This window comes from Tenrec ecaudatus, chromosome 2, assembly GCF_050624435.1.
Source record: "Tenrec ecaudatus isolate mTenEca1 chromosome 2, mTenEca1.hap1, whole genome shotgun sequence".
NCBI classification, from domain to species: Eukaryota; Metazoa; Chordata; class Mammalia; order Afrosoricida; family Tenrecidae; genus Tenrec; species Tenrec ecaudatus.
This window is the reverse complement of record NC_134531.1, coordinates 289,140,694-289,158,135: the sequence shown is the minus strand read 5'-3', so window position 1 is coordinate 289,158,135 and position 17,442 is coordinate 289,140,694. Positions and strand designations below refer to the sequence as shown.

Sequence of the window (17,442 nt, the reverse complement as noted above, 5' to 3'; positions counted from 1 at the left end):
AAGCAGCTGCACGATCGAAGCTGGGTTCTGTCCTCTCTTTGGCATTTAGTGGTCACTATCAGGGGACCCCTATGGTATCAGCTTCAAGAAAGAAGTTGATGACCCAAAGCCGAGTTATTGCCATCGTTGTTAACAGCTCAGATGGCCCAAAGGTTCCAGAAACTCTCTGATGTCACATCTATCGTTTCTTAAGGCATGAAGATATGAATGGTCTCTCACCCATCTTCTCTGAGGACATAGATAATTAATCATAGTTTCCACTTACCAATAAATTCTAAAATAAAGAAAATGTTGGTTTTTTTTAAAGGAGGATACTAAAACCAAACCCACTGCCATCGAGTTGATGCCAACTTACAGCGACCCAACAGGACAGCGCAGGACTGTCCCCGTGGGTTTCTGAGACCGCAGGAGCCTACTTCAGCTTTTGTACAGCCGCTGATGAGTTTGAAAGACCACCTTTTCCATTAGCAGCCTGATGCTTAACCCACTGTGCCAGTAGGGCTCCTTAAAAGAGAAGCTTGTTTTAGTCTCTTGGGAATGACCGTTTTCAGTGCAATTAATAGCACCAGATGCCTTCCAGTTAGATAAATAAGCAATTCTATTGAATGATTTTTATGATTTAAAGCTTCAAGAATAAGTCACGAGTGAGCAAAAGTTTGCTATTTATTTAGTCTTAGAAGAACACAGAGAAAAAGGCAGGGCGTGTAGGCAGCGTGGATGAACTCCTTCATGAAGCAGGCCACATGTGGCTTCAGCAGCTGCAGGGGACAATGGCTGGGGCTAGGATTACATATTTCATCTGTTCAGTAAGGGTATCCATGGTGGTAACTCTCATGATGGCGGTAGTCATCCTGGTAACCATCCTGGTATCCTTGATGGTAACTATGGTAACCATATCCTGCATACTCATCTTCTGGACAGCGCATCCCTAGTGACTGCTGAATGGCCATTTCCTGTCTCCGGAGTTGCATTGAATCAATTAAGTCGTACACGATCACCATGGACCACATTGGGGAAGGATACCAGGACTTCACATTTCCGTCTTTTCCAACTAGAAGCATAGAGAAGTACTCCGGGCTCACTTGAAAATAGTTACGTATATCTTTCACCAGAGGGGCAGGTACGTCTTCACGATCAACAGCAGAGCTCCCTAGGACCAAATGAGAATACCGTAAGAACAGAGTCTCATCTCTGTGATCTAAAATCCAATTAAATAACTATGCGGCTTTTTCTACTAGGAATCAAGTGTTCCTGCTATTCTGCAGCATAATTAGTATCACCCTGTAGAGAACTTGATGCTTCCATAGAAATGTCATAAAATATAAAACCAGTCCCTTGATTTAATCCTGCTAAGATTAATGTCTTTAAATGTTTTTGCAAACAAAAACCAAACGGTCTACATTTCTAAATGCATTTCCAATTAGCCTACTTGCCACTTTTTTTGCAATTACATTTTTTACTTATGTATTTTGTAGCAAAAGGCAGACCATCCTAAGCATAGATGATTGGTACAAATGTAAACTATGCTTAGTAAGAAGAAGAAACTGGAAGGGGTAAGAGAGGAGACACTTCCTGGGGTCCACTTGTGTCTTATGGTTATACACAAGCATCTCCTGCCAATAGCTTCCTCTTAAGAGGAAGGGCTGGATTTGCTTTCTGAAACTTTTAATCGTTAGTGATTTTCTGTCAGCTTCTCTGAGCCGGCAGCATATGTCCTCATCTGTTAAACAGAAATACATGAGCTTTGAGCCAGTGCCTCATAAAACTATTGTTAAAATTAAATAAGATACAGATTTGTAACACATAAAGCCCTATACAGATAGCAAACATTGTTGCAGTTAAGAAAATGATACTTTGTATCTATTTAAAGGGATTTTGTATTGAAATCATTCTTAGTCCTTGCTGTCTACTTCCCCTTTCCTTCCCTCATACACACACCTTGTACACACACATACATTGTGCATACACTTTGTACACAGACAGTTTATACACACACATGTACATACACTGTACACACACTTTGCACACATACACACTCATACAATGGTAAAAGGGGGAATTTGCACACACACTTTGTACACACACCGTGTGTACACACACACTTTGTACACATGCACCCTCATACAATGGTAAAAGGGGAATTCAGTAAAATGTGGTCACCTGAGAGGCTCAGTCAACATTTATATAGAACAAAACAATTGAACAGAGGTCACCCCTACTTGGTACTGTTTCGAAATAACTGCACATTACCATTAATGGGGAACAGTTCTAGAACTCCTCCAATTTCCTCGCCCGTGCCTAAAAGCTTCAGAATGGTTATGTGGCGCAGACCTGAGAGAAGAGAAAATCACAGAATCAGGGGAAATGGCTCCGTGCCTTCTTTTACTTCCAAGGACCTGTGGTCTCACAATTTTTAAGTCCCCTAATTTTAGAAAGAACATAGAACATAAGCCAAGTAAAACAATTCATTGTGGGTTTTTTGTATGTTGGTGGTTTTTTACCCCAAAAAAGGAAGAAGATACTTTTAAAAACTTGAAGGGAGACCAGTTGCAGGTTTGGGGATGAACAATAGGCCAGATTGTTATTTATTTTCTAAATTATTAGAGGAGTATTTGCTCTTAAATGATGATTCCCCACCCTATTAGATAATAGACAAAATGAAGTCATTGGAATGTTAAAATGGCTACAGTACTCTAACTGGATTAGTGTTGTTGTTTTAAGGTAAATCTGAAATCATAACAGGTTTTATGGATAATAGCTTGCTCTCAAAGGTTAGACTCAAGACCTTATCTATTGTGATGTCAAAGTTGTACTCCCACAAAAATTGGTTGAGTAAAAAGCAGGGCCCTGTAACTTCTTTAGAGGACTCCAAAGAAAACGTCTACACAAGCACTGCTTGTCCTACTAGTCTCCGCTCAAGTTTCAGGACAGGAGGGAAGGTCAGGCTTTGCTAGCTGATGGGAATTCTTTTGAAGATGAAGTACACCTGGAAGGATCCAGGAGAAAAAAACAGGAGGATGGAAAGAGGATACAAATACAAAGCCCCAAGCTTTGTGAATGATTATGAAATTATCCCTCCGCCTTGTACATTTTCCAATCCAGCATAATACCTTTAATAATTGATTCATCTTTTTAATAGATGCATCTATGTTCTAACTATGATTTATTTATGATCTTTGACCTCTAGCTATATATTTTAAATGTGTCTGTAGTGATTCTATCAAAATCCCCCCACTTTGAAGGCACATCTTCATTGAGATTTCAGTTGGGACTTCCAGTTTGGAAATTGCCTTTTCTACTTTTTTCGCCACTGAACTTATTAAGAACTTCCATGTACTGTGGATTTTCCTATATCAGCTCTATGTTAGCTTTTTTCAGGCCACTCCAATAATAATGTCTGGCAGTAAGAGCATGCATTAATTTTCCAAGTACTGAGAAAGTATTTTGACAATACAGATACATAGATATCTGGATGACCCATTTATCTTAAACGTAAGATTCTGTTTAACAAACGCTGTCTTCCTGGTGCTCAGTTCTAGATCAGGGAAAGGCAGCATAGTGTAAAACTCAAAACCAAATGCACAGCCATCACGTCGATTCGAAGTGACTCTGTTGTGACCCTATAGGGCTGAGTAGAGTGACTCGTGTGGGTTTCTAAAACTGGACATCTTGATGGAAGTAGAGAGCCTCATCATTTTCCCTTGGATCTTTAGGCAATTTTGAACTGCTGACCTTGCAGTTAGCATTAGCAGCGCCATGTGTAACCCACAATGACACCACGGTTCCTGACATATAGTATAGTGTGCTTTAATTTTAATACATTAATTCCAGAAGTCATTTCAGCAGAAACGTGGGTGAAGGGAGATGTCGGACAGGGCAAGATATGGAAAAATAATAATTTATAAATTGTCAAAGGTTCACGAGAGAGAGGGGAGCACGGAAGCAGGAGGGAAAATGTGGAGTTGGTACCAGGGGCTTAAATGGAAAGCAAATGTTTTGAGAATGATGAGGGCAATGAATGTGTAAATGTGCTTGACACAATTGATGTATGTATATGTATGGATTGTGATAAGAGTTGTATGAGCCCCTAATAAAATGATTAAAAAATAAATAAAATAAGGTTTCATCAGTAGAGAAGTACCCAATGGTCATGACTAAGTAAGTGAAAATGGAGCCCTCGAATGATCCTGAGACAAGATTTGAAAAACAAACATGAATACAATACAGATCACTTAAAAGTAAAATAGCAGTTGTTTTCTAACACTCTGTTGAAGAAGCTAAATGAAAGAGGAGAATATTATATATCCACATATACATTTGTGTGTGTGTGTGTATGTGTGTGTGTGTCCAGCTGACTAGGGCTCTAGTATGATCAACGCACTAGAGGGTGTGTCTGGAAATTTACAGTCTGGACTTTGGCATATTTGGCTCCCCTAAAGCATCTGTGTCCCATTTTAAAACTGACCAGAGAGAGAGTATTATGGGGAAGCAGCTTCCCACTCACCAAAATTGCATGCCTGACCACTGAGGGCAGAGAGCTGCTGTGAATAGGCCCAGTCTTCATCGTTGGGAGCCGAGATCACCAGCAAGCGCCTCCTCCATCGGAACCTGGAAAACAAGCATAGTCTAGGCCCCGCTCCACACAATAGAGGCCAGTGTGAGAAAGTAGGGTAACTTTAGCTGTCTGTTTTTCCTGTGTCCAGAATTAAAAAACAAAACACAACACCAGTCCTTGGAAGCCTTCCTGAGCTTCTCAATCCCATTCCACTGACCTGCCACACTTAGATCACTGTTCCTCTTGTGACCACGCAGGTCCCTACGTTGGCATCTACAGGCTGTGTCAGGCATGAGTCAGGGGTTGCTTGGGGACAGCTGAAGTTCTCGGATGCAATGAAGTCTGGCCCAGGTTGCATCTTACCTGATAGCCACAGAAACAAAGAACAAGAAGGACACCAAAAGGGGGACTCAAGTTCTCGAAGAGCTCCCACGAAGATCTGGAAGAAGTCACAAAAATGGACGTAGGAACAGGGACTAGAGTGGAAACCGAGGGTTGGATTTGAAGGAGATGATAGTGTCAGGCAGAAGGAGCATGGCTCAATGAATGAAAGAAAGTTCCTGGAAAAACAACCCCCCTGTGTCTTCTCCAGGAGCCTAAGATTCTTCAAGAGACAATCGCAGGTTCTGAAATGTACCTTCCTTTCAAGACGACGAACGCTTGCTTCTAAATCAGTTGCCACTGGGCTGCTTCTGACTCACGACAAAACCCTACATGTCTCCGGTAGCACGCTCCCTGATATCCTCAATGGCTATGATTTCTCCCAAGCCAATTGACAGACCCTTCTCCTGAGTTGGAAGGCAGTTGGTTTTATTCATGGCTTCTCTCTCTGTCCCCCTTCCAGCCTCCGAGTGAATATGAGCGTTTTGAACTCCCAAGAAAAAAATCCTTCTGGGGGAACAGCGGTCAGGGTGAGTGAGAGAAAATGACAGTCCAATGAAGTACAACCTCTGAATTGATGCCTGTTTGCCAAGAACTGCTTGCTGTAACATTACATCTACTTCCTCTGCTTGCTTTTCTTCAAAGGGAAGAGAAATGAAAATCCCCACTGAGAACAGGCAGATGGATGTGCATGGGCACAGAGGAGGAGAGAGGGCCGTCGGAGACTCAGGAACGGCGTGGTGGCTGCTGTCAGCTCACCAGCATGGTCTCCTGTGCTTTCCCTTGCTAGCTTAGGAGAGGTACCAGGCCAACAAGGACCCTCCTGCCTGCCTCCAGCCGTCCTGGGTGACAGAGCAGTAGGGCATCCTGAAGGAAACTATTTTGAGTGAGATATAGTTTGGCTTGTTTACCTCTGTCCACCCCCGACTGAGAGTGGGCTGGGACCTCAGACACCTCGTTGCAGACACAGCCGAGAGAAGGCCTATCCTCCACCCTTCAAGCTACGATTCTTTCTCCTACAAGTCTGTCCACCAAGACACGAGGCCCCTGCTCTGCATACCAGGGAACATTAGCAGCAGGGAACGACTGACACAGGATATGTGCGTGTAGCTCCTGTCCATACCTTGGACACATTGCTTTTCTGCCACCTTAGTTTCTCAGTAAAGGAAACGCTGACAATCAATGCAGGCATTTACTTCTCTTAGCTGGCATTCCAAATCAGTGGGCATTTGATACCATCGTTTGGGGTTTTCTGTCTCAGGGAAAGGTAATTACAGTCTGGGTGAAATGAGAACTGCAGTAGGGCAGACTGGCTTCAAGCCCTCAAGGATCCGGTCAGCGGGAGCCAGGCTACACAGAACCACCGTCAACTCAATCAGCTTAAAGGAACATTCCCCTAGGGAAACAGATTTATTCGCAGAGCTATCAATTTAAACTCCGCCCCTTCATTTCTCTTTGCTTGCGTTTTAATTCTAGGGCGATACTAAGCCTCCTTTTGCTTACATCTTTCTTGCTAACAAAATTGTCTAAGGCAAAGTTTATTAATTCCTGTCCAATATTAATAACCGAATACATTTACTAATTACTTCCCATGTGCTAGATTCTAGGTTAAGCACATTCCCTTTAATATTGAATCCACCCTTCACAAAAGCCTGATGACTAGACATCGAAAGTGAAAACCAAATTCACTGCTCACCAAACTCACAACCGAACTGGACAATGACTCAGAGTGGCCCTCTGAGGCAAGGTAGAACTGCCCCATGGGAGCTTCTGAGACTGTAACTATTCATGGGGGTAGAAAGCCTTGTCTTTCTTCTCAGGAGAGCTTGGTGGTTTCTAACTGTTGACCTTACAGCCCCACAGTTAGCCACGATGTCACCGGGGCACCTTACAAAGAGACCCATCCTCACTTTGCAAATGAGAAAACTGAAGCCCAGCCACGTTAAAGTAATTAGTTCAAGGACACAAAGCTAATAACTGGAGAAACCAGGAATCCAACTTGAGGGCTACCCTACTCATGCCTTCCGCAACACACTAATCCACCTTAAACTTTAAGATCAAGTATAATTGTTAGAGAAATTATTTTGTATGCTGTACCCTCAAATCAGGCACAGCCACGAGATATCCAGATTTGAATCGTATATCATCTGAATGCCCATACGTTGTTATACCCATAGTAGGTAACACAAGATGTATGCTCCTGAAAGACTAATGAATGTAGCAGTTGATGGACTTTCAAACTTCCAGACAAGGTATGGGCAATAAAATTTTACCCATGGTCGGACTTGTTTTTGTTTTCTTTTCCAAAAACTTTTAGACACCATGGATGCAGACCTATCTGAGAATCCAAGAGTGAAGCTTTGATGGCAGGTTATTTGAGAAGTGCAAGATTCCCACAGCTCCCGAGATGCAGACCCCACACTGAGACCAATAATACATTCTGTGCTCTACAAGCTGAGCCTCAGAGTCTTCAGGATGTCACAGTATCCACGTTGTAATGATTTTTAGTCTTCTGCTCCGTCTGGTTTAGTAAGAAGGTGCTTCATGTATTTGCGTGTGTATTTGCTTTCATCACACAATGCTTGATTCTCTTAGCTCACAGCTGGAGCATGGGCTTTTGCAGAGACAAGTAAGGAGCGTCTCTCTGCAGTGTTACTCTCTGAACACTAGCCTGCCTCGAAGCAGATGCTCCAGCTCTGCAAACCCCCACCCCCTAGCCTCATAGGACAGTTTAGGCAGTGTTTACACAGAGATCTCTGTGAGTTTATTTGCTGAGGGTGGAATGTCCCTGGTTTTTCACCACCTAGGGCCCTCGAGGCCCTGTTGAATAATGATCTGACATATGAGAGGGATGCAGAAAGGAGGAAGTAAGTGGAGAGAGTATTATTTTGTACTCTGAGTTTGCTTCTCCCCCACAGTCACTGGACTTTCTGGAAGATGCTTTCCAGTAAATGACACACCCCTGGGGATTTGAGGAAGAGCTGGGTCTCGAAGATGTTTCCTTTCATGTTCCCTGCAGCACTGGAAGGAGGAGGGAGATCAAGAACAACCTGAAAAGTCCCGTCTGGAATTAGAAGGGAGCTGAGAAATACATGCATCCAATTAAAAACCTTGTAGACAAAGATGGCCAGATTTACTGGCTACATAAATCAACTCGCTCAAGGAAGGTGAAGATTCTCTAGCTGGCTTAAACGAAACCAAAGCCGAAAGGAGAGTGGACGAAAAGATCTCTCCAAATTCACCCAATGAACACTCAGGCTTGGAACCGAACCCAACCATCTTTCCCACCAGAGCAGCCTCCCCCAGAAGAAGGTGCTCCTTAGCTGGCCTGTCACGGAAGGAGGCGGGCTTCTCTTCCAGGAAGGTCACTGTCTGAGAACACACGTTTCCATGGTCATTCCATTTGCTCTCCCAGAGCACCCTCTCTCCTGCCTCCTCATTGCCCACCAAGGGAGAGGTCACCCACCGGGATAGAAAGTTCTCCAGCGACTGCTTCTTGTCCTCCTTGCAGGCAATGCCTTCCTTCTTCTGCTTCTCCATGTCTTTGATCCGAGACTGGAAAGTATCGATGAAATCGAACACAGACTTCATGGCTATGGGCACTTCATAGTATTGCTGTTGATGGAAGAAGAGGGAGTCGATGATGTGTAAGTGACTTTCTGCCCTATGTTCACAGGAGAGAGAATGTGGGACAGGTCAGGGAACGTCTTCAGGAATCTTAGAAAGCAAGATGGGCATTCCCATTGGGCTATAAACTTTCTCCTACAGTCGTTATAATAGTTGTTGGGTGCCATGAAATGCATCCCTAACTCACGGCGACCCCTGGGACAATAAAACCAGACACTGCCCAGTCCTGTGCTCTCCCGGAGATTGGCTGGGGATCAGATGGTTGTGATTGTCACTGGGGTTGTCACTGGCTCATGTTCTTCTTAGTCCATCTTGGTCTGGAAGCAACTCTGAAACCTGTTCAGCATCCTAGAGACACCCACGCCTCTAATGGCTTCACTGTCACTGTGCATCGGGTGGGATAAGAAGGAGTGTTCTATGTGGAAGGTAAGCACTCAACTACTGAACCACTGCAGCCACACCAAACACCTTACTGCCACTGAGCTAATGCGGACTCACAGCGACTCTAGAAGACTGGGTAGGCTGGTCCTTCCCTGTGGGCTTCTGAGACTGTCTGTCGCTCCTCATAGCAATGGAAAGCCTATGCTTTCTACCTCAGAGTGGACGCTGATTTACAAAGTGCTGAGCTGGCATGTAGCAGCCCAACACACAAGCACTAGCATATAATTCACTAGGGCTAGTGAATCTACTGCAGTTACTGCTTCTGCTGAAGTTTTGAGGTTCTAAAACCTTGAAATAATGACCACGTGTCACAAGAATTTCATCTTCACTGTGGTTTTCTCACTGGGCTTGACCCATGTCTTTCTCCCCATCCAAGTCCCAGATTCACTTTCTTATACCCCTGAGACTAAGATGGTACCTGGTCACCACAGAGAAGGAGGTGCGTTTAACACAAGGAACCAAGTGGGAAACCCTGCTAGAGACTCTGACCTGAGCAACGAGGGAGGCTTTGTGCGCTCTTCTTCCCGAAGATTCTTCTAGTGAGCGAGTGCATTGGATCGCATCGGTGTGCTCATCTCTCAGAAACAACTGGACGACACTGAGACTCAGTTTCCTGGATTGCAGCTCTGTGGATTTGCAACTAGAGCCTCAACTGGCTTTCAGGGATGCCTGCACATAACTGGCAGAGAGCAGCGCAGCCCTGGCTTAGAGCAGCGCCCACAATAAGCATCCAGCAAATCTTAGAGTGGTCACTGGCAGAGGCCAGCCCCTCCCACCAGAGAAGGACACAACGCAAATGCTGAAGGAATTCATGAAGGGGATTCTCACCAGATGCAGACAAGTTTAACCAACTACGCTTATAGGCCAGGCAGGCACTTTCTTAAAGATTGTCATGTGCGCTTGGCTTATTCGCAGTGGACTTACTATAATGGTCTAGACAGTTACAGTAACTCCCCATTAATAATAAAAAAGAAAAATAATAATTCTAGGGTTCACCTTAGAGGCTTGAGATAAAGGTACAAAAGGGTTCATCAGAGGCCATGGTTTAAAGGAAAACAGTGAATAATGTTAGTCATCTCTGTTATTAGCTCATGAGTATGCCTCCGTTGCAGAGTTGTGAATGATTCGGAACCTCTGTTCCTAAGCATAGGAAGAAAGCGGGCGTGAAAACCTACAGTGTTTGTCCATGTCAGAGCAGTAGGTAAATTTCCAGACCCTTCCCAAATTTGGCCAATATTAAATATGGTTTTCCTAAAAGCAGAGGCCAAATACACTTTGCCTTTCATCCTCAGAGGCTGGCACATCACAGCTGTGCACCGGGTGTCTCATGAACGCATGGCATTGACATTAAAGAAGAATTTCGCGGGTCAAATAGCTGGGCCACGGGGGTTCAGTCCAACCTCATCTTTTGGTAAGAGCACATTTCTGACCACAGATTTTGTAGAAGAACCTAAAATACTGGGGCCTTTTCAAGAGCTTCCAGTTCATGAAATAGTTTGTGCAACTTGCTTTGATGTTTAATAAACACCCTGACCTAAAACACCAAACCAGAGTCTCACATCTAAGGGGTGGCACTACACTGTGCAGAATGGGAACCTGCACCTTAACTCTCAGGTCCACGTCGGTCAGCGCCATGAAGAAGCCATTGTAGGTCATTCCATACTCTTTCCTCAGCTGGCTGATGAGATGCTGGTCTACCAAGTCTTCATCGTCCACCACACGCATGGGTCTCTCGGTATCTTAAGGCAAATAGAATGGGAATAAAGGTGAGGGTGGAAAGGCATACATTGATAGGGAGTGAATGGGCGAAGCCGCTGGCATTCGTTTGGTGTTAATCTCATTAGCTTTTATCCATTGCACATAGTTGGTTCATCTTGTGATTGAGCAAAACATTCTAAAGGGAATAAATAAATCTAGCAATAAATCAAAGGATAAATCCATTTGATTAAAATAGATCATCAAGGCTCCGGGTCTGCTGAGCTCGGCCTTAGGGAATCAGAAGAAGGAAAACATCGGAAAGGTTTCTGTGTAATCCCTGGAGGGAAAGCGCCACTCACCCCCCAGAGCAGCCATCACACTACCTGCCAGAGAATTGTACCCTGACCATTCTTTCAGCTTTGTGCCCATGGGGCTATGATCCACATGATCGGCAGTTCAAAACCACCAGCAGCTCTTCGTGAGAAAGACTGGGCTTTCTGCTCCTGTAAACAGTTACCGAATTGGAAACCCACAGTGGGGGGGCGGGGGGGGGAGCTGCTGTGTGTCAACATTGATTCAACGGCAGTGAGCGTATCTTAATTATAATTCTGAGTCTAAAATCTGTGGGTTATTTTTTTTCCCCTTTCATTATAGGATTCACTTTGGGTCTCCGTAAACCACGTCACTGCTTCGGGGGAACAAAAGTCGATGTTCATATCTCGTCCCAGGTTCATTTTGACTCTAGGAAAAGTCAAACCATTCATAATACAAATCTTAGGAGCAAATACAAGCTCACACAAAGTGTGGCTGAATCTGTGCAACACATAAACCACGAAGTGTTTGTTTGTTTGTGTGCAATCAGCAGGCTTAACACATATCATCACAATTTAGTATAGTTCCTGAAAGTGCCACCATGCTATTGGAAACCAGGAAAAGCAAGATAGTTGTAGCTTTATGTGATCTAGAATGGATCATAAAATGTTCCAAGGAGGGACCAAGCACCTTAATTTACTTCTTCCCTCTCACGCAGGCCACAGTGTTTTCCCCAGTGCTATAAAACCTGGCGTCTGCAAAGGAATACGATGTATTAAAAACAAATACGAAAAACTGAAATTAGCAAACATGTGATGGGAAGAATGCTGTTTCCGGGAACCTGTCGGTTATTGCCAACACTGCTACCCAGTGAATAGAACGACAGCGGAAGCACCCTCAAGGTTGCTGATGGTCAGGTTGGGTAGCCTTATTCCTTTAAAGCTTGGGTAGGTTGGGTAGCCTTATTCCTTTAAAGCTTGCATATCATTATTCTTTTCTTGAAGAAGAAAAAAAGACAGTGTAACTGGGCTATTGCTTTGGTTGGTTTGATGAGGATTACTGAAAGTACGGAAACAAGTCTTTGGCTTCCCCCATGGAGCGGAAAGAAGGAACCGAGGCAGACAAGGCTTCGTGGGGGTTGTCCAATGGCCTCACTTAGCACAGAGCCTCCAGATGGATGAAATACTTCCTGCCACGTGAAAAATCCCATGTTGCACAAATACAATGCAAAGTCGCATTTCAAACGTAAAACAAAATACGAACTAAGGGAATTTAGGGATTTGTGTGTATGTTTCAAAGTACATCTCACTGTTGAAATAAGTTGCAGAATATTACATACGATGACTTTATTCTTGATTTTAAAAGAATATGCATTCAAGAGCTATGCATAACAGAAAAGGCCCGGAAAGACACCCAGCTGATAATGATTGGCCTCTGGGGAGGGAGTGGGACATGAGGAGATAGGTAAAGTTCACTGGTTACTGGATACATGACTATCCAATTTTTACTTTGTGATTAAGAACAATGACAATAATAATTGTTTCAGTTATGACTCACGATAACCCCACTTTCCATAGGATAGTTTGTTTTGCTCTATGTAGTGTTGTTATGAGTTTGAACTGATTCGATGACACCTAGCAACAACAAGGTGAAATCAAAAAAAGCATGTAATGTCTAGGATGGATGGGAGAAAGCTAGATATCGTATCAGATGTGTTCAAATGGCCCCAGCTTGCATACCTATGCCAATTTTGCTCAGTAACGGTGCAATTTTCTATTATGATGAATGTGTTACTTGTTAAGACTGCAATTCTTAGCTACAGATCAATTGAGTTAGAATTGCTGGTGGGGAGATACAGTGTGGTAGTTACTATAATTTCATGTGGGCGTGGCCTTCTCCTGAGGGTTCTGGGAGCTTCCTCTCTTTCTCCTTGGAGGTGGGCCACGCACTCTCTCTGCCTCACGTTCCTGCTGTTGAGACACTTGGAGAGCTGGGGGAGCCACATGGAGACCTTCACCAGAGCTGAGATGCTTCCACCAGAATTGGATCCACAAGACTTTCCACCCACCAGGACTGTGATCTTCCTGCATTCGGTATCATTGCAAGTGCTGTGTGAGTCTGAAGAGGAATTTATGCACTGGTATTGGACACATGAGCTAACAATGAGACTTATGGACTTGTGCTGGACTGGGTTGGAATGTTTTCTCAATATACAATTTCTCTTTTATATAAAACTCTCTCTTGCACACATAAGAGTGTCTCTGGATTTGTTTCTCTGCTCAACCCAGACTAACACACCATTCCAAAGAGCATTCTGACCGCAGCATCACTCAAAGTATCTCTAAGTCTCATTTTGTGTTCCTCACCCCTCGTAAGTTGTGTTTCTCATACCAATCCTCATTAACCTCCTGTCTCAAATATCAGAGTCTGTTTTCCAAGGAAATCAACTTATGATAGGCCCCAGAAAAGGGCACAACTTGTTTGCATTCTCTCCGCTAGTTGATAGAAGAGTGAGGGCTAGAGCTCAGATACGATGGCCTTACTCCTGCCCAGTGCCCTCTCTACTACATCAAAAAGTGTCACCTTCTAAAAGCTGAGAAGACTCAGGACCGTGATCTAAGCCAAGCTTTCTTCTTACCAGGAGAGAGCAAGAACCACATTTTATGGCCTGGTGTCTCCTTTCAAGCAAAATATTTTCCTGAACTGTTTCAGCCAAACATTAGATAAAAATTCCTGCATTCCCAGACTACAGAGATTTCTGCATCTCAAATGAATGTTTGTGTGGAGCGGGAGAACCTGCCAAAGCATCACCGAGAATGTGCTGATCCACATTTGATCTAACCAGGAAGGGGTGACTCGATAGCAAGCCCTGGTACACACCAGACTGGATTCTGAGAGAGCAACCTGGTCCAAAGCCAGCTCCCAGCTCCAGCAGCCTCGGCTGCCACAGGTCTCGGTTACGCTCTGCATCCTGTCCAAATCATGTCTGGATGGATACAACGCTCAATGCTGTCCTGAAAGACGACAGGCTGCTGGGAGCTTCCTTGTTAAAAATTTAGCTACATTCTGCTAAAACTCTATGTGCTTCAACAAGGGCTGTAGAATTTAGAATTAAAAAATATGCATATCCAGAAACAGCCTACAAGCTGTCCACATACTCCTAACCCCGCTACAACGACTACTCGTTGAAAGCCAGTTTGGTAGCAGTTGGTCATTCCTCACCACCTGTCATTATCATGGGAGGTGAACGTCAGGTAGGGTGCCTCTGTCACTTGCTGGTAAGGACCTACTTCCTAGTGAACATGAGATGTTTGCCTAGGTCCCCATCGTTAAGAACCCAGGCCTATCAGAGGTCAAATTCAGAGAGTAGTACTTTCTTTATGGATTTGTTTTTCCACGTCTGGCTCAGTTATTGCCACTACAGAAAAGTTCAAGTTCAGCTATAAGTTACTGGCACCAACTGTGTGCCAGGTGGTGTGTTCAAAGCTTCCAGATGCTTCATCTCTGTGAAATCTATGGCATCTCCCAATCCAGTCCGCTTTTCCTAAATTCAGGTCATTCCACTAGTGCCCTTGGGTTATGTCAGCTTCTTGCATGACTTCAAGAAACTTTCCAAAGTCTGACCTCTATCCACCATCATCACAATCACCTGGAGTACTTGTCAAGACTGCAATTCTTAGATACAGATCAATTGAGTTAGAATTGCTGGTGGGGAGATATAGTGTGGTAATTTCTATAATTTCATGTCAATTTGAAGATACATAAAAGTGTAGGGGTAGAATTTAGCCTATCAGATCACAGCATGATGGTTCTCCCTGCGGGGTGTGACCTTCTCGTGAGAAGGGTCCTCCTCACCCCTCACCCCCACTCTTCCTTCACCTTCCTGCTGGAAAGCCACTCTGATACCTGCCAGACAACTGTGATGAACTACACCATTGGATCTATATGACCTTGCACCCACCAGCCTGTGATCTTCCTGACTTCTGCATCATTGCCTGTGGCTGTGTGAGTCTGAAGAAGGATTATGAACTACTGTCAGACTTATGGACTTGAGTTGGACTGGGCTGGGATGTTTTCCTGATACATAAAGCTTCTTGATAATAAAGCTCTTTCTTATACATATATGAGTGCCATTGAACCTGTTTCTCTAGTCAGCCCCACCTCACACACCTTGGGAGCTGCGTTTTAGAATTTCTTGCGTGGTTCTTATGTACTTCAGAATTTAGAACTAGTGACATACAGGATAAAATCCAATGCTCTCTGTTATTGCATGCTAGGCCCCCTATGGCCCGGGCACAGTCTAGATTAGCTAGTTTATCTCACTCTTTTTCCATTATTCTCTAACTCTCTGTTTTCAGTCTTTGGAAACCTACTCTCACTTTCCTGGAATACTATACCTGCCCTTTCTGCAAAGGGCTGCTAATGCCTGACAACTTGTCTTCGTCTCACCTTTGCACCCATAACACCATTGCAGTCTTCTGTGGCCATGCTTATCACTTTGTACTGGCGGTGATTACGAATATACCTGTCTTTCTTCCATGCACCTCCACGGCAGCCATTAAAAGGTACTTGCTTGGGGTTGGGAACAGCTGCATCCTAATGGTTTAGTCAGCATGTGATCTCCTGCCTTGTGTTTTAATGTCTGAGCGGGTCATTGCCTGTCACCCACAGCACTGTGGGTTAAGCGATCAGACAGGGCCCTCCATGCTGCTGCTCTCACCGTGCACCTAGACAGAGCACCTTGTCAATCCGAGAACACTGTCTCCTGACCTGATGCTTTTTTGCCCTACAGAGTGAATCCACCAAACCGGAACATTATTTAAAATGTATTCAAATAATATAGCCACAGATGGTCCTGGACTTTCCTTGGCCTGTCTGTCTGGTTAACATTAAATCTGTTGTCCTGATATTTAGAACCTTCTAAATTTGGACGTTAAATCACGTCACTCGACCTCTATTCTAGTTCTAGTCTAGACCGAACCTTCTGCTCTCGATCAAACCAAGCTGACAATCAGAATAACCTGACCACGCTTTAAAATGTGGATTTCTGAACTCTGTCCCCAAGCGAATGAGTTGGTATCTTGGGTGGGGAGAGAAATTGGGAATCTGAAATTTTAATCTGATTTATATAAAGAGTTCCTATAAATTGAGATGAAGCAGACCAATGACCCAATAGAAAAATCGGCAAAGAGCACTAAAAAAAAAAAAGAGAGAAATTGAAAGGCTTCTTAAACATATGAAAAGATGATCAACCCTACTCCAAAATAGAGAAATGCAGACCAGCATTACCTTACAACTAAGGTACCTTCCCCCCCACCCCACATACATAGTAGTTAAAAATTTGATCGCTATTGGAGCAGTTTGGGGAAATATGTAATTTTATGCTTTGCTGAAGTGATTGTAAAATGACCTAATTTCAATGAAGAGAAATCTGGAAAAATACTCATACTAGATATATTTTCCATTTGTTCCAGGAGGGCCTACTTTTTAGAATTTATATTAAAGATACATCCAGATACACACAGTGACCTATGTACAAGGCAACTATTGGTGAAACAACTTCGAACACGGAAACACAAAAGACAGCCCTCCTGTCTATCAGCAAACCCACTTGCAGCCATCAAGCTGACTTTGATCCGTGGTGACCATGTAGGGTAGAATAGAATTGCCTCAGGGGGTTTCCCAGGCTGTCAATCTTTATGGGAGCAGAGAGCGTCTCCTTTCTCCAGCAGAATCCCTGCTGGGTTTTAACTTCTGACCTTCTGGTTGGCAGTCCAATGCATACCCACTATACCACCAGGGCTCCTTTGATCAATACAATATCCTATCTATCAATACAACTCACTGCCATCTCATCAAGCCGCCCTGTAGGGCAGGGTGGCATCATCTCTGCTGGTCTCTAAGACTGCTAGTCTTTACATGAGTAGAAAGCCTCATCTTTCTCTATGGAGTAGCTGGTGAGTTGGAACTGCTGACCCTCTGGGTAGCAGCCCCACACGTAACCATTAAGTCACCAGGGATCCTTCTGTCCACAAGGGACCAGTGGAATAAACGGTGGTTCAATTTCACCGTGATTCAATTAAAATAATGACAAAGATCTCCATATATTGATATGGAAAGACCTCCAGGGAATGTTTCAAGAAAAAGAGAACATCACAGCGTGTACTGTATTTTATGTAAATGGAGTCCCTTGGCAGTTCAGCTGCCAACTGGAAGGCTGGTGGTTAGAACCCACACAGAGGGGGCCTCAGCAGAAAGACCTGGCTGTCTGCTTCCTAAAGGTCACACCAACTCAAACCCTCACTGCCGTCCACTCCAGTCCTACTCACAGCTCTGAGAAAGCCACGGAGCACTCTGTGCTGACCTCTGGGTTCCCAGACGCTGGAATTGACTTGACAGCCACTAACCACCAGAACACAAAGCTTTCG

General features: G+C 44.1%; 1 protein-coding gene across 1 annotated transcript in view; it reads right to left on the bottom strand.

Moving 5' to 3' along the window:
- Positions 1-645: 645 nt before the first annotated feature.
- Positions 646-17,442, bottom strand: part of CCDC80 (coiled-coil domain containing 80) — a 37,089-nt gene continuing 20,292 nt past the window's right edge. The window contains exons 4-8 of the mRNA XM_075542530.1: positions 10,607-10,743; positions 8,403-8,551; positions 4,505-4,608; positions 2,251-2,331; positions 646-1,150 (exon numbers count right to left, since the gene is read on the bottom strand). Of these exons, the coding sequence (XP_075398645.1) occupies positions 804-1,150; positions 2,251-2,331; positions 4,505-4,608; positions 8,403-8,551; positions 10,607-10,743 (818 nt within the window). The 3' untranslated portion in view covers positions 646-803. The remainder of the gene's footprint in view (positions 1,151-2,250; positions 2,332-4,504; positions 4,609-8,402; positions 8,552-10,606; positions 10,744-17,442) is intronic.